The sequence below is a fragment of the Geospiza fortis genome, unplaced genomic scaffold (genome assembly GCF_000277835.1).
Source record: "Geospiza fortis unplaced genomic scaffold, GeoFor_1.0 scaffold54, whole genome shotgun sequence".
NCBI lineage: Eukaryota > Metazoa > Chordata > Aves > Passeriformes > Thraupidae > Geospiza > Geospiza fortis.
The window spans coordinates 17,160,944-17,177,667 of NW_005054301.1; the positions used below are offsets into that span (position 1 = coordinate 17,160,944).

Sequence of the window (16,724 nt, forward strand, 5' to 3'; positions counted from 1 at the left end):
GCTGGCTTCACCATGTCAGAAAAGAGCTGACACAGCATCTGGCTGAAGAGAGAGCTATTTCTGAAGTGACTTGTGTGTTCTCACTCTGAGCTGGCAGGTTGTCTCAGAGAAAGCTGCATGAAGGCGGCTGAGGCTGGATTGTTCACTTGCAGCCCAACATGAAAGTGAATTTTTGCATCTCTGGAACTGTTAAAATTGTTTCAAGTTAATGGCTTAAACACGGCAAAAATTATCAGAGGACTTCTGCCTGCTCTAGGAGACGGCAAAGAAACCTTGTCCATCTGCAATCACAGAAGTCCACCCCTCCCCAAATATGTCTGCTAACTGGAATTTGGACTATGACAGGAACTTAAGATAAAGGGGATACTGTTGTCCAGTCATCCCAGGTCTGGGGAGAAAAATGTATTCACTAGTGACACTGGAAGAGAGACTGGAATGCTGATGGCTCCAAAATCATGGGGCAAGCTGCAGCCTCAGCCACCTTCATGCAGCTTTCTCTGAGACAACCCGCCAGCTCAGAGTAGGAACATCCAAGTCACTTCGGAAATAGCTCTCTTCAGCCAGATGCTGTGTCAGCTCTTTTCTGATAAGGAAAGAGGAAAACCCTGTGAGGACGGTACTGTCTCTTTGTCCTTACTCAAGTGAACTCAGCTGAGATAACTCCCAGCTGGGGAAGCACCGGGACATTCACACATAGCCTGAAGGTTTTCATCTCTGCTGATGGGACCTAATGGACTCAGCTTCCTGATGTTATGGGTGGGTGTTTTGTCTTAGAAGGTGTCAAAGACTCCTGAAGTGATCCACAACATTACATCATCCAGTTGGAACTCCCTGCCCCAGGGGAGGTACCTGGGTGTTCCTACCTGAACTGGAGTGAATATAAACCCAGCAGATGTTGTGTTTTGGGGATTTCTCCCCACCACTTGTTCGGGAGTTCCCCCACCACACGATGGAGCCAGTCTGCAACTACCACTTTGACCAAGAAACATGAAAACTGCAACAGCCAAGTCTCACTGGGAGGCCTACAGGTGACATTTCTACTCTTATCCGTCCCTTCTCTTACCCATTTTCTTAAGCAGTATTTTTATGCTTTTGTATTGCCATATTACTATACATAACAATAACAAAAATGGCTGCTTTACAATGCAACCAAATGATTCTACAATAAACTCTACATGTGTATATAAACAGCACTCATTCAGTGTCATTTCACTCCAGTTTGCCCCAAGAGATCTATTAGCAAGAACCTGGGCTACCCTTGCCTTCTGCAGTGGGTTCTAACACAAGTGTTGATATGTCTGCTGCAAGCTTTTTCTCCTCAAAATGCACTTGGATACCAGACCTTGGCAATCTAAAGTACTTAGACTCCAAAAAACCAAAACATCAAATATAAATTAATTCAGAAAACTCATAGGCAGGATCTGTGAAGAGATGTCCTAAATGATAAAAGAGATCTGGGGACTGATAAAAGGAGTCACAGTCCAAATAAGAAACTATCCTGCTGCAAGAGAAATGAAGGGAGTGTAAGTAGAGATTAATAAAGTGGATCAAGAGCTCTTCAACAGCCTGAAGCATGAGAAGAAAAAATGTGGGATGGGTGCTGGAGCATTGCAGACTACACGTGAGCTGCCAGGGGACTTAAAGAGAGCATGGCAACATCACCTAACTGGTGACGAAGAAAATCCTAGAGAATTATAGACCTCATACCTCTCTGTGAAAACCTTAAGGAGCAAGCTACTGACCAGTTATTCTCTAATCCTCTAAGGATTTATAAATTTGTAAATAAAAAATAAATGGCAGGAATGGGTTTGTTGAGGTTTCACTAAGGACAAATCATTTCAAACTAATTTGATTCCATTCTTTGACAGGATAACTCGCCTCGTGGCTAGGGGGGAACAGCACTGGATGTGGTATGTCTTGACTTTGGAGAGGCTTCTGGCACTGTCCCAGAAGACATTCCCATAAGTGAACCAAGGAACTGCAGCCTATTTAGATTCACAATACGTTGAATTCAGTGTCAAAGTCAGAGAGCTTTGTGGGGAGATCTTCCCAGCTATGGTCCAGAGTCCAGATCTATTCAGTATTTTCAGCAGTAACTTTTAGAAATTGCTTTGCTATGAATTTTCCTGGTGATACCCATTGTGGGGTGGGGTACTTCGAGGCCTGGGGGAGGTGTCTGTCAGCACCTATGGAGGGTAGAACATGAGTGGTTGATAATTTGAAGAAACAACCCCAGTCAACAGGATGAGTTTCAGCAGAGGCATGGGATAACCCTGCCATGAGGCAGCTGTGAGAAAGTGCAAACATAAAATGAGACCCACTGGGCAGCAATCCTGTAGAAGTGACTTCTCAGAGGCTGGGAAAAGAAAAAGTGGAGAACCTGAAGGACTGTGCCACATACAAAATCCTCTTACCATAAGGATAATAGTGAGCTGTTTTCTATGCCCTTGTCAATGAAACAAGAAGAAAAAAGTTAGCAATGCAAACAGAAACCCTACATTTGGCTTTGCTTTCAGTTTCTGCCCGAGATGTTCCATAAGAAGAGGAGGCAATCAAATCTCTTTTGGTAGCTTGAAGAGCTTATTTGGACACCCCTTGTGTTAATAGAGACACAAAGGTGCTCTCTCCAATATGAACATCCTTAGTGCCAAGGATGTGCCATGGGGACTTTCTGAGAATACCTTTGAAGCTTTTGTGTTGAGATTTTATTCCCCCTACAGCTTTTTCATGCATACAGGTTGTACTCATAATTCCCACGGGATGGAACCAGTGTTTTTGTAATGGAAGTTTATTTTCTTCAATATCAGAGGCATCTTCCTGGGAAGGTATTCGTAACTTCACAACTTACACCCTAAAAAAAAAATCTGTTTGAAGGGTTTATTTATTTAATTCACCCAAATTTCACATGTGTTTCAAAGTACTTCCTAGGCCTGTGAAGTTTTTTTTGTATTCTTGACACTGGCCCGATTTCTGAGTGCATGCCCAGCAATGAGTACTAGGTAGGTCATGATTATTCTTTTAGCCACAGCTCCCACTGAGTTTGCCATGTACATGGCAACAGCAACAGTGCAACCTGGGACATGGGTGAATGCTTACATTTGAGTGCAGTGGGAGCATCTGCTGAGCTCATCCACTTCACGTCAGCCTTTGGACTCCATGTCTAAGCTCAAACGACACCCCAGGGCACATGTACGTAAGTGCAGTGTGGAAAAGGCACCAAGGGGACTAGACAGTCTCACTGGGAGGCCTACAGGTGACATTTCTACTCTTATCCGTCCCTTCTCTTACCCATTTTCTTAAGCAGTATTTTTATGCTTTTGTATTGCCATATTACTATACATAACAATAACAAAAATGGCTGCTTTACAATGCAACCAAATGATTCTACAATAAACTCTACATGTGTATATAAACAGCACTCATTCAGTGTCATTTCACTCCAGTTTGCCCCAAGAGATCTATTAGCTGTCGGCAATGGGGCAAAAGTATGAACAAACCCCACCAGCCACCTGGAGGGATGCCCTGGGACCCTTGGGGCTGGTCTGCCCCTGCACCTACTTCTGGGCAAAGGCCAGACCTCCTGGGTGAAGGGAAGGCAGGGAGGAGGGATAAATTCACTCATGGTGTTAATTATCTATTTATTTTAAATGACTCATTTAAATACCAGGAGGTGCTTAATCCCCTCCTGTGACAGAGGCAGGTTGGGAGCACAGTGTGCTCTGCTGGGCACTGGCACACACAGCTCTGTCATCAGCAAGCTGGCCGCTGCTGGCACAAGCACACAGATGACAATGTCATTAAAAACATTTTTTCCATCTAATACTCCAAAGGTTATTCTTGGTGACAAGTGCTTTCCAGCTTGTGGCTGGGACTGAGACTGCTGCTCCCATTTGTGCAGACAGGCTCCTGCACTGAGTCCATGTTCAAGCATGACCAGGTCTCTTGGATGCCTTTCTGTTATCTCATCTACATCTACACCTATGTCCTATTGTGCTGTCAGGTGGATGAGATGAACTGAGGTCTTGCTGACTCAATTTATCTCACCACTGTCCAGGTACAACAGAACTGGGTGTCCTCCAAAATGTTTTCCCAAAGCCAAGTTCTATGCTGGTGGAGACAGGCAGGTAGGCACCATCCACACCAGCAGCTGAAGCCTGAGGAGGCACATGCAGCTGCTGGGGACTTCTCCTGGCAGATGGGGCTGTGAAGAGGCATCCTGTTGGTACTTAGGGATGGAGAGAAGCGGAGGGGTCCTTCCATGCCAGGGACCACAAGTAACCTACAAACCAGTCCAGCAGCCCCAGACATGGAATCAGAGGAAATATGCATCACAGATTTTTGTGTTTTGTCTGAGCTTGTCCAGAAGAGTCCTGATCACACCAACACCACAGCAATTGCCAGAAAGGCAATAAAGCCCAATCCACATGCTGCAAATGCCTCCTTCCTAAGTTAAAACCTTTGGTCAGTGTCTCTAACAAACACTTCCATTTTTCACTGTACTGTACTGTAACAGATGCTTGCACACACCCCTCTTACTAATTCCAGCTTTCTCTGGCTTGGCCCTCTTTGGTCCTGTATCTAAGCCTCCAAACCTGTGGGAACCAGGATACTTCTGTGCAGCAGTGGCAGCAAACCAGCCCCAAAGAGCCCCAACACCCCCAAAAAATCCTCTTGATCCCATCACTGGAGTCAAAGACGAGCCAGAGACAGAGCTGGAACTTGTGTGTTTGCCCTTAGGTCAGGAGCAGGTGTGGTCTCTTTGGGCAGGAGCTCTCCAGCAGGGCAAGAGGTGGGAAGTGACCCCACAGGCCTGTGGAAGGGGGTGGGAGTGTGCAGGACCCACTAGGGCAGTGGTCTCCTGCTTTGCCAAGCTCTGGTTGCCCAAGAAAGCAACATCCAGGGGTACCTTTCCTATGAGTCCCCAACTGGGAATTCTTCCATCCCACTTGGTCATTTTGCATTGCACTGTGAGGTGCCCAAGCCCCAGTCTCCCCTGGAACTCCAGAACTGGAGTTAACATAACCCCCATGCTGTCAGGCAAAGATAGGAGACTGGGTCAGGTGTCCAAATGCAAGTGGAAAAAATCAGTCAGTGATGACACTGGGTGAGGAGGCAGCATGGTACTGGCCAAAACTGGGACACAGTTCCTGGAGAGTTTTTGGGGGACAGGTGAGTGTCTCTTTGTCAAACTCTTCTTTACCCAAGGCTGATTTTTTACCAGCACCCATGCAGGACAGCAAAACCTGTGGAGTGCTGTGGGTGCCCTTTGTGGCAACAGTGATGGGAAGGCAACCAGAGGTACCACTGGCTTCACACCATTCATGGCCCTTGGACTACATCCCCATACCACGGTAGGCCCCAGGGACAAAGCAATTCCTTTGATCCGCTTGGCTTTTCCCTCCTGATGTCAGGACGTGCTATTTACTCTCAACCACAGCAGTGATGCAGGGGAGAAGGCAGAAAGGGAAGATGTGCAGCCCAAAGCACGAGGGCTGCTGGGAGGGGCCAGCAGCTGTTATTGCAAGCTGCCATGGGAAGCTGATGGAAGAAACAAAGGGGAAAGATCATCAGCAACAAAAACAGCAGCACAACCTCCTCTCTGCCAGCTAGACAGGGCCAAGGGCTGCAGGTCCTCCCAGCAGCACCAAACCAGAGGGCTGGGGGGGGCAAACCAGCCAGAGCCATTGCAACCAAGTCCAGGCAGCTGCCCCAAGGAAAACAGAAGCGAGCAGAGAGCAAGACCTGATATGAAACAACAGCTTCAGAAAAAAAGAAAAAAAAAAATCCCCAAAGGCACCAAACCTGTTGTGTTTTTTTTAGCTTGCATTTTTTTTAATGGAGTAAAAAAAATAATAATAGGAACATGCCACAGATGTCAGCCTGGTGCAGATCACCCTTCTGCATGGAGGGCACCAGGGGCCCCATACAGTTCCCTCATGGCATCCAGTCCTACCCCACACCCCTTCCCTGCAGTCAGCTGGAGAAGGAAGTGGATAAAAAGCACACGGTGGATACAGCACAAGCACAGAAGAAGAGCCCAGCAGTGCCCCAGGCTGGGCTTTAGCCAGGGGTGGCTACGCTGGCATGGGCAAAATAAAAGCTCAACAGACTCTGTACATCCCAGTTAAAAACAGCAACAACACCAATCTCCCCTTGAGAGCTGCACATTGAACCCCCACAAAAAACATTTGGGGATTCTTGTAATTTTTCCTTTAGTGTCACACATATGAGCTCTGGGGCTGATGGGCCACGTGGCAGTGGCAGCAGCTGCTCTTGGTGGCTGCTGGCACTACTGGAGCCAGAAGGACCAGCGAGCTCAGTAGGAGCCTGGCCTTGGGGTCTCTTGCCCATCTTTTTCAGGTCCTTCCCCAGAGGCATGGCAAAGGGAGGGTAAGGAGGCAGGGCTGGATACTTGGTAGCTTCAAACCCAGTGGCTTTCACTCATTGTGGGCTCCCACTAACAAAGCTCTAGCTGCTCGTCTGAGAAGGATCCCTCTTCTCTGCCTCATGTATACAAATTTATATATAGATATCTCATAAACATTTTGTATGAAAATAAATACTTCATCTGTGTTTTAAGAACCAACCAACATTGCCTCCATCTAGTAACTTGCTATAATGTTACAACTTTTTGTCCATGACAATTTTGTTCCCATTGCTTTTTTCCTAATACATGGGCACCTCCTCCCTGCCTCCTGGGGCAGCCAAAAGCACTGCAGCAGGCAGAACTCTACCCTTTGGCAGCCCCTCTCTTACTTGCTGCCTCCCAAAGTTTGGCTTATTTTAGGGAACTTGATGAAAATGGTTCCCTTTTACAGCACCTGTTTCATGATAGAAGAAATTATCTTCATCTCAGAAACACTTTACAAAGAGCAGGATTTTAACATTCTCTTACAGGGCTCTCAATTAAGAAATATGTTTCTAGATAGCACTGTTTATATAGATATAGGTATAGTTTTTATTTATTTTATTACCAACCCAACATTTCAATTTGCAGCTGTTGATGTAACTCGTGACATACTCTCATGGTGGTGGGTTTTTTTCTTCTTTATCCTTAAAAAGAAATGCATTTCAAATTAAAATGATGTTTTTTTTGTCTGTCTTGTGTTCCTAAAAGGTACTTGAGATGATGTAGGAGTCCTGACGTGGGTGGCAGTTTTTAGGCCCGTACCTGTCAATGGCCTGGAGACCACCAGCGAGGTGCAGGTGCTGTGAAAAATGGAGTAGCAACGGAATGGAAGGGCAGCCACGCCACAGCTCTGGGTGGGATGGTGCTGGGAACATATGGGCACACTATCCAGGTTCTCCTGAATTCATTTCCACCTCTGAGCAGGAGGCCCACGCAGCAAACCTGCCACCACCACCATCCCAAGGAGCCGGTGCTGTTTTCCCTGTCCCCCTTGCTCCCCCCACAGGCAGGATGTTTTATTTCTTTAACAGTTGTAAATTAACATAATTTTCTCTCCCTGCAGTGCCACGAGCTCCAAGTTAATTATACAAAGAGAAATGCCATAGTCAAAATATACATGACACATATTGTATTAAAGGGTTGGGGTTTTTCTCCTTCCTTTTTTCTTAGCCCAGGCAGGTGATTGAGATGCTACATGCTCCAGCTTTTGTCACTAACTGTGTGTGACTGTGTGTCTGTGTTTGTATTAAAAATATATCAGTCTTGTGATGTTCTTAAAAAAGAAAGAAATGGAAGGGGCCAGGGGAGGAAACGGATAATAGTGAAAAAGTTTTTTGACTGTGTCACAGTCTTTTGTGGCTTCAGAAATACACATGTTCAGTTCCAGCACTGATGGCAGCTTGAAGCTTTGAGTTTAACTTGTTAACATTTTACGGATTAAGTAGTAAAAAAAGAAAAAAAAAAAAAAGAATCAGCGTGCTCCCCCAGAACCAAAAAGCAACGAGCCCACAGAAAAAAAAGAAAAAAACCCCCACAAATTCCTGAACCAGACTTCTGCAATTCTTAACTAGTAAAAATGAGGAAACATCTCCTTACAGTGGAGGGGTGCTCGGCAGGAAAGGAGATGACCCCCTGTGGGAGAGGTGGCCTTTGGAGATGGTTGAAACTTCATAATTTCATTGAATAGGGTCAGTGCCTGGGTTTATTGTGTTTTATTTCAACACTTGCCATTGTTGCTTTCTTTTGTACCATTTTTGGATGGGTTTTGTCTCTTTGTTTTTTTCACTCTGCGATGGTTTTGCCGTTCTTGGCACGCAGCTGTCCGACTGTCTGAGCAGCAGCAGCCCCTGACAGACAGCCATCCGTCCCTCCAGTGAAACTGCGCTTCCAGGACTGGTGTGTGGTGAGGTAACGGAGGAGAGGTCCCTCCCCCGGCAGCACCGTCCCTCCACCGCCGCCTAAAACCCCTTGATGTAGCAATAGGCCTCCAGGGTGGCGAAGAGGATGTAGAGCAGCCAGAGGCTGACGAAGAGCAATGTCGTGGCCACTTTGCACCCCCGGGCGCCCCCCCGCCCCCCCCCAGGGGGGGGCCGCCGGCGGTAGAGGAGGACGCTGATGCAGATGAAGGCGAAGATGGTGAAGAGGGTGACGGAGAATGCCAGGGTGCCTGCTGACACCTGGAACTCCTGCCCCTGCGACGCCCAGTAGATCGCTGCCACTGACCACGCCAGCCCGATGCCCAGGAAGACATTGACAGCGTTGCTGCCCGTGACGTTGGTGATGGAGGCATCAGCGTACATGTCCTGGACGGCTGCGGCTTTGCTGGCAAAAGTGTCTGGGTTGAGGGGGGAGGGAAGGAGAAATCACTGGGGGTCCAACAGGAGAAACAGACAACCCTTCATGCCTGGGGGACAAGGGAGGCTCAGGTGTGTCACCAACCAGGTTAGGACACACACCAAGAGGCACACAGTCCCCTCCTAGGTTCAGAGATCCCATGTTGCCACAAAGCAAGATGCAGACCTTGCCTGGAGACAGGGCTTTGAGGATACCCTTCCCAGACTAATCCCATCCCATGACAGAGCTTCTCCCCTGAAATCAGGAGCATCTCCAGAGGATTTACTTCCCACCCCATCCCCTCCCAATGGCCACCCCACCTGGTACAGAGGTGCCGAAGGCGACGAAGACGACGGCAGTCACCGAGTCCTTGAGGCCAATGGTGCAGCCAAAGTGGGAGGCGAGGTCGCCGATGACGGCTGTGAGCATGCCAATGATGAGGATGGAGACGATGAAGCAGGCCCAGCCATTGCAGTACTCAGTGGGGGGCACACAGGCAAACAGCACCTTCCAGAAGACCGTCAGGAAGTGCATCACGTAGTCAAAGCAGGATGGCAGGCGCTCCTCACCAGACTCGTCCTCGTCCTCATCACCTGCTGCAAACAACACAGAAGGAGAGGTCCAGCATTCATTCCATTGGGGCAGCTCGTGCTTGTTTCCTCCACTCCAAGGCTCCAGAGATTCTGCTCTACTAGGACAAGGTGGAGTGGTGCTGGCCATGACAGTGAATTCAAGGCACACCAGGTCCTTCAGTGATGGGTAAAGCTTGGCAAAAAGAATGTTTCCCAGGCATCCCAGAGCCCTCGGGGATGGGGAGCAATGTAATGGGATGTTGTACCCACAGAGGGGCAGCCCTGTGCCTGTCCATAGGTAGTCACACAGGAGGTAGTCAACCTGTGGTGATCACCATTGAGTGGCATGAAGAAATTAGGCAGGTAAGTGATGTTTTGGGCCAAAACTAGTGGAAAGTAATAGAATTGGGAAACAGGAGAGATCTTTTGATCCTCCTGCTCCAGAGCACAGGCTGGGCTATCCACTGCCTCCTATACAGCTGGGTGAAAAACACCTCTTTGGGGCAGATGCGAAACCAACCATCAAGGAAAGGTTCAGAAAGATGCCAAACTGCCATTAATGGCATAGATGTGCCTAAAACTCCTTCCCCACAGCTGCCTGGCTCTGGAAGCAGTGAGCTCTCTCATCAGACAACAGCTGGCAAGTCTCTGGGCCTTTTCCTTCACCAGCTGCTGCCTCATGAGGCAACATCTCAAGTCTTCATGTGGTAACTCTCCCTACTCCCAGGAACCCTACTGGCTATGACAGGACATCTCCCAGTAGGAGCTACCTGCACTGGCCAGGATCCCAGCCAGGATGGGATTTTGCTGCCTGCACACTGCTCATCAGATCACCGAAGCAGCAGGAGCGCTGCCAGCTGACACAGCCTTTGAAAACTGGCCTTCTGGAGGGCTCTGCAGCAGGAGATGGATCTCCTGGACTCCTCACTAATGTACCTGCAAAAGCCCACTATATTTGGAGCAGAGGAGCTCTTTGGACTGGCTTTGCTGATGGGTGACCACAGCTGAGCATCAGTGACCAGGGAGATGCTGTCATTCCAGGATGCATGAATCCTGTGGATGTTCATATAGATTTTCTGATGTCCTCCTCACCTGCGCTCACAGTAATGGCCTCCATGAACTGGTCCCTCCAGGAATGTGTCCCTACCACCAAAGCCAGGTTTGTCTTCCTAATCAGCTTGTCCACGGTGCTCTGTTGTGGGAATAAAGATGCACAGCAGTTAAACCAGCTGCTAGTGGGCAAGGATGATTTTGCAGTGCACTGTGGTCTCACAGACCCTTTCCAAACTATGGAAGTGTCACAAGCACTCTCCTACCAGCTAGATTAGGCCATGACTAGGGTTGAGCCCACCTTCTCACTGGACTGGCTGATCCAGACCTCACCAGAGCCAGCTTGTTTGCCACACCTCAATCCTGATTAGGTTCCTTCTTCTCTCAACCCTGCCTCACCAGAGAAAGCTTTGCTCCTGCACCCTCCTGTCCACTGGCTTCTTCTGCATCCAGCAGGGCCTTCTTGCCTTTCTCTGTCCACCCCCCCCAACCAGCACCTGCTACTTTTGACATTTCTTGTAGACTTCATCCACCCTTAGCTGCATTACATACTTCTTTTCCTCTCTCAACAACCCTTTTCCAGCACATGCTGCCTCCTCAGTCCCGCTCTCCAAGGCTGCTTGACACTGCCACATGGCTTTCCCATCCTGGAGGACCCCTAGGACACCCACTGACCTTGAACTCATAGGACTCCTCAATGATGACTTCCAGTTTGGGGTGCTCGCCGAGTATTGGTTTGCCCATCTCTGCAATTCTCTTGGCTTCCTCCTCTTCTACTGTCATCTTCCTCTCAGCCACCTCTGTGAAAGCAAGGCCAACACCAAGCTGTGGGCAGCAGCCCTGGACCTCCAGGGCACCATGGGGGCTTGTCTGCAGGGCCTGGGCATGGGCTGCTGCAGCCCCCTCACAGCAGTTTGGGGGGCAGTGGTGGGGTGTTGGACCACAGAAACAAAGGACCGAGATTTCTGAATATCAGTCACCAAGAGCATAAGCAACATGGTTTTTATTTATTAACAAAAAAACCCCTTAAATGTTTCTTCAGTCTGCATTGATGCTTTCAGTTGACACACACTCTCCCATCACCCCTGCAAGCAGCCACAGTTTCGGGGAGAGCAAGGTACCAAATCACTCTGCCATTTGGCAGAAGAGCCCTTTAAGACACTTCTAACACCCTGACATGCTCCCTCATTTGAATTAACAGGAGACAGAGCCTTTTTTCCCCTTTGAGTAGAAAATCATGGTTAGTTCCTTGTGCCACTCAGTTCTTGATCTAACACTCAGACACACAGTCACAACCACATGTAAACCACACATGAATTGGAAAAATGAACAAGAAGTAATGAAACAAGTAGTTTTTTCCATTCATGATACTACGAAGGTGCTAAGGCAATGGAACAGGTTGTCCAGAGAAGATGTGAATACCCTGTCCCTGGAAGTCCAAGACCAGGTTGGATGTGGTGTTTGAGCAACCTAGGAAAAGGTGTCCCATGGGAGTGGGGTTGAAACCAGATGATCTTTAAGATTCCTTCCAACATATTCCATTCTGTAATTCCGTATTTAGTTTCTGCTGAAGGAAATTAAACCAGGACCCTGGGTCATCAGCATGCTGAGATGACCCCGTGTCAGGCTCAATCTCGCTGATGACCCAGCTAACCCAGCAAGGTGCCTCAAGAGGATTCTGCTTGCCCAGATGGGAAGGAGCATCCCAACCAGCTGGAAGGGTGCCTAGGCCCGGCCCAGGTCTTGTCTTCCACCCACATGCCTAAGTGCAGGAAGATGCTGATGGGCTCTCTGTAAAACTGACACCTCAAGAAATGGGCTGGCTTTCCCCTGGCCTTCCCCTGCCTGACCAGTCAGGGTGTACAAGCTGCAATACAGGGCCCAGCTGAGCCTGGGAGTGCAAGCTGAAGCTCTTTAGAACCTGGGATGGCATATCACCAAGGCAGAACATCTTGTTCTGGCTAAGCAGTGGGTCAGATGTTACCTGAGGTTTCCTGCAGAGCTTACAAATGCCCAGGTAATGCCTAAGATGTGATTGATCCCATGTGGACTCCAGCAGATCTCATACTACACACTAAAACTCACATAGAAATTATGCAGTCACAGGGAAATCTATTTCTAAACTCTGACTTTTCTCTTCATCTGCCTGGCTAGATTGACTGCAAAGGCTGTAAGCCTTGCAAGACCTCCTGTGGCAGGTGACATTATTATAACCCATCACAGAAACAGAAAAGTTCCATCCATCATTTAAAATCAATGATGTACATTAAAAGCACCACTGCCTAGCTCCAAGACAGCGTCATCTGGATTTAGGAATCCCTGTAAGTTTAGAAAAAAAAATGCACAGAGGAGCACAGCACCTGGAGAAGAAGAAAGGCAATGCAGGGGGATGCAGGGGGCACACCTTTTCACTGAAAAGGTAGTTAAGCATTGGAATGGGCTGCCCAGGAAGGTGGTGGAGTCACCATCCCCGGAAGAGATCAAGACAGAACTTGATGTGGCACTTAGTGCTATGGTTTAGTTGACATGGTGCTGTTTGGTCAAAGGTTAGACAATGATCTTGGAGGTCTTTTCCAACCTTAATGATTCTATGATTCCATGATTCTTTGAAAATGTTCTGCTTTACACTACACTTGGAGGCATGAACTGATGATTATCAAGAACAAGATGCAAGGTACTTGTATTCAGTGGAACAAGGAGCCGGATATCATGTACATCTCTTTTTCTAATACACAGAACAAGAAAGTCCAGCGTCTTGCTCTACCTGGGAGTGTGTGAAGATAAGCTGTGTCCATAGATGAAAATGCAGGTGCTCACACATCATTTGCCATAGCACTTATAACATGACTTTGCTTCTGTCTGAGCTCCTCATAACCTGAAGGTCAGGGGCGAAGGCACCCCCAGCTCCACAAAACCCAGCTTGGCAGATGAGCTTGAGCACATGCTGACATGTGCTGACAATACAGAACTGAGCAAAAGCACCACAGCCATCCCAGCAGGGTTGCAAAGCCCAGGCTTGGTGACAGTGTGACTCACTACAACCTTCTCTGGAATAAAGACATCGGAAAAGCTGTGGTCACAGCTGGCGGCGCAGTCCCTTAGGCTCCTGCCCGCTAGCTGCAGTTGCAGAGCGCAGAAAGCAAACGCCTGGAATCTGAGGAAATGCTCTGAAAATAGGGAATATCAGGCAGCATTTTCTCAGCTTAACAACTCCAGGAGAAATGATGCAATGAAACCTCAATCCCCAATCTAACTGATTCGACAAAAGCCTTTGGCATGGTAAGAGAACAGAGTCTCACGCAAATGTTGTACCTCTAGGCAAGGCTGAACTGCAGGCAGGTCTGGAGGCACATGCAGTGCAGCAAGTTTTCTTATCTCCATAGGAAATGGTGTCCAACACAGCTTTATCCCAGAACCTGGCATCTTGCTTATGCTAGTTTATGTACTTGTACCAGGCAGGACAGTGAAAGATGTGAATCCCTCCCTGAGGAGGAAGATCTCCTGCGTCTCCTCTGTGTGTGTGCGCCACGTCCAGGGTGGTTGGGCAGGCTGCATGGGAATGCTTGTGTTCACAGGACCTTCCCCTTCTAGCATATGGCTTTGTTGTCTCTGCAAGCCACCTGTGGATCACCTACTAATGCAACAACCAAGGCAATCACTTGCCAGGCAGCTCTTGGAGTAAATCAAGCAACACAACCATGTCCAAGACTGTTTGTCAGCCTAGGGGCTAGATGCTAGCATGAGCACAGGACCAGAGACCCCACAAAGTGAAGGTGGTGGGAGTCCTGCTATTCCAGAAGACACCTTGTCAGCAGACTAAGTGCCACCAGAGGCACCTTCAAGCCCTAGGTAAGCCACTTGGAGTGAAGAGATAAGCTGACTGGCAAAGGAGACCTTCAGCCTACTGACAGCACACTCACAGAGACATGAATAAGGGACGCACTGAAGTCACCTCCTCTTCCAGGTGTACGGTGAACTGGGCTGCAGACGGAAGAACATGGCACCCAAGATGCCACATCAAAGGGCATCCTGTAGGGACAAGTGACTGAACATGACTGCCCAGCTAGGTCTTTCAATGTCAGCTGCAAGCAAACCACAGGAGAACAAGCACAGGGAGCATGTCCAAATGGGTACCTCATAGAAACGTTAATAGTGGAAGCTTTTGGATAATGAAGAAAGAAGGTAATTCCTTAATGTCTCATTAAAATGCAGTCACTTTTGTGAACATGCAACAGGAAAGCAAAGCATAGAAACCTAGCCTAAACCTAAATTTCAAAGGTGCATCTGAAAACATTTACGCTGCCATTGTATTTTTACTGAGGCTCCATCCTAATGTAGGAGTAAAACACAAGACTCCCATGTCAGTACTGTACTGGATCTTGCTCAATGCACTTATGCAAGTGGCCCAAAGGTGCTAAATACCAAGCTGCTGACTGTCCTCTGAAATTAAGGCAGTGGCAGGAAGGACAAATTTAGGAGCCCAGATGATATTTTTTTTCCAGAACCTATACTTGCCATATAGTTAAGGTGGGCTGAGCACCTTCAAAGATCAATATGAAGCACCTACATGATTCCACCAATTCTGCTGTATAGGACACATGAGCATCTTGGGGCAGGAATCAGTGTCAACCTCTGCAAAACACCAGATCCCATCCTAAGCCTGCTCCAGGCCTGCTGGGTCTGCCTGTTTCAATGGGATGCTGAGGGCTGAGCTGAGCCTGTGTGTACTGACCCAACAGCTGAGAAGGAATAAACTCTTGCAAAAAACCCAGTGGCATAAAACAATCCCAATGCTCTGACATTTCAGGGAAGCACTTCAGCCAGCACAGGGTGCACCAGGTTGCCTACAGAGCCACAGGAGGTTGCTATCCTCGCTTGCTTCCATCAATCCTTGCAATCCTTCAGGCTGCTCACTTGCTGCAAGTGTGGAATATGCTCCCACACAGTCTGGTGTAGGGCTGGGGTCTTGGAGGGCTCCTCCAGGAAGCAGAGACAGGACATCTGTGATGTGTGTCACACATCACCCCAGTATGGCAGCCTGCAAAGAAGACTACCAAGGGCTGAGATAAATAGAACACAAAGTAGGGGGAGCGAGGATGGGGGGACTGTATGTTGGGAGAGAGATTTTAATTTGGAAGGTCAAGTCTGTCAAGGTGAATGTTGCCAAGCTGCAGTTTAATTATTAACTAGCCTGATTTCTGTTTGTATCTGCATCAGTACCTACTTTTCAATGCGGATTACACCCTGGACTCCCTGCTGTCAACTGCAATTAAGCCTGATAAGGTCTGGCTGTGCCTATCGGAGAACAGAGCTTGCCAGGACCTTCTGGGCTGCCTCCACCTCCTCCCTGGGAAGGAGAAGGTGGCCAGAGAGGGGTCCCCTAGACCCTGTCTGCTCTGGCACCCAGGTATGTGCTACCATTGAGTGTTAGGAACCTCTCTGGGCTGCAGGAACACACACAGGCTGCTGAGGCCAGGCAAGCTGGGGCTGCTGAGCCAGCTGCTGCACCAAGGTGCCCTGCTCCTGGTGTCAGGGAGCCAGTGAGGTAGAGAGAATATGCTACAAGCAGGTGAGACAACAGGTCTGGTAAAATCAAAGGCTGGGTGGGAGGAATTAGGATCAAGTATGCTTTTGCTTGGGCTGTAGCAACAGCCACAGCTGATACCCACTTGCTGCTGGACTGTGCAGGAAGCACAAGGATAAACCACTCCATGCTCTCATTCTGCCTTGTTCAGACCCTTAAAGCTATGATAGACAAGGGGGCTGAGCAGCTCCTGGTTATGGTCCTGCCACTGCTGTGCTCTGCAGCCCTGGGCATGTCTCTGCCATGCTCACTGCCCAGCTTTCACCCCACATCCCTCTCAGTTTGTCTCTCTCAACTTATGTCTGCAGGGCCATCCCAGGACTTGAGCTGCAGTGATCTGCAAAGCACTTTCAGACCTGCACACGACAGGCCATTTCTTGGGGTCAAAATACTGTAAGTATATCCCCATCTCATTGTATTTCTTCCAGGGAAAGGGGAGCACTGAGCTGTGTTCCCACATCATGCATTGCTTGCCCACTCAGCCTCCTTCAGACTGGGGGGGGAATCAAACAGGAACTAGACATTGCCTGTGACCTCCTGAACACATTATAAATCAAAATTAGATAAAGTCCATTTCTATGGTGTAATCTGGCTAATGCATCTTTTGAGCTGAAGCAGGCAATGGGAAGGCCCTGTAACACCATCAGAGAGGTAGATACTCGTCACCTAGGCAATGCTGCAAAGCTACCAAACCATGGACCAGTTTGTATTCCCTGACACTTGCTGAATAAACTGGACTAAAACCAGCAATGTATTAATGAAAGATTGCTATGAA

At 48.4% G+C, this 16,724-nt stretch overlaps 1 protein-coding gene across 3 annotated transcripts in view; it reads right to left on the minus strand.

The window, feature by feature from the left end:
• Window positions 1-5,842: 5,842 nt before the first annotated feature.
• The window catches only part of SLC8A3 (solute carrier family 8 member A3), a 114,561-nt gene continuing 103,679 nt past the window's right edge, over window positions 5,843-16,724 (minus strand). For all 3 annotated transcript variants that reach the window (XM_005417540.2, XM_005417541.2, XM_005417542.2), the window contains 4 exons: window positions 11,041-11,165; window positions 10,408-10,507; window positions 9,064-9,339; window positions 5,843-8,744 (listed from right to left, as the gene is read on the minus strand). In XM_005417540.2, the coding sequence (XP_005417597.1) occupies window positions 8,368-8,744; window positions 9,064-9,339; window positions 10,408-10,507; window positions 11,041-11,165 (878 nt within the window). In that variant the 3' untranslated portion in view covers window positions 5,843-8,367. The remainder of the gene's footprint in view (window positions 8,745-9,063; window positions 9,340-10,407; window positions 10,508-11,040; window positions 11,166-16,724) is intronic.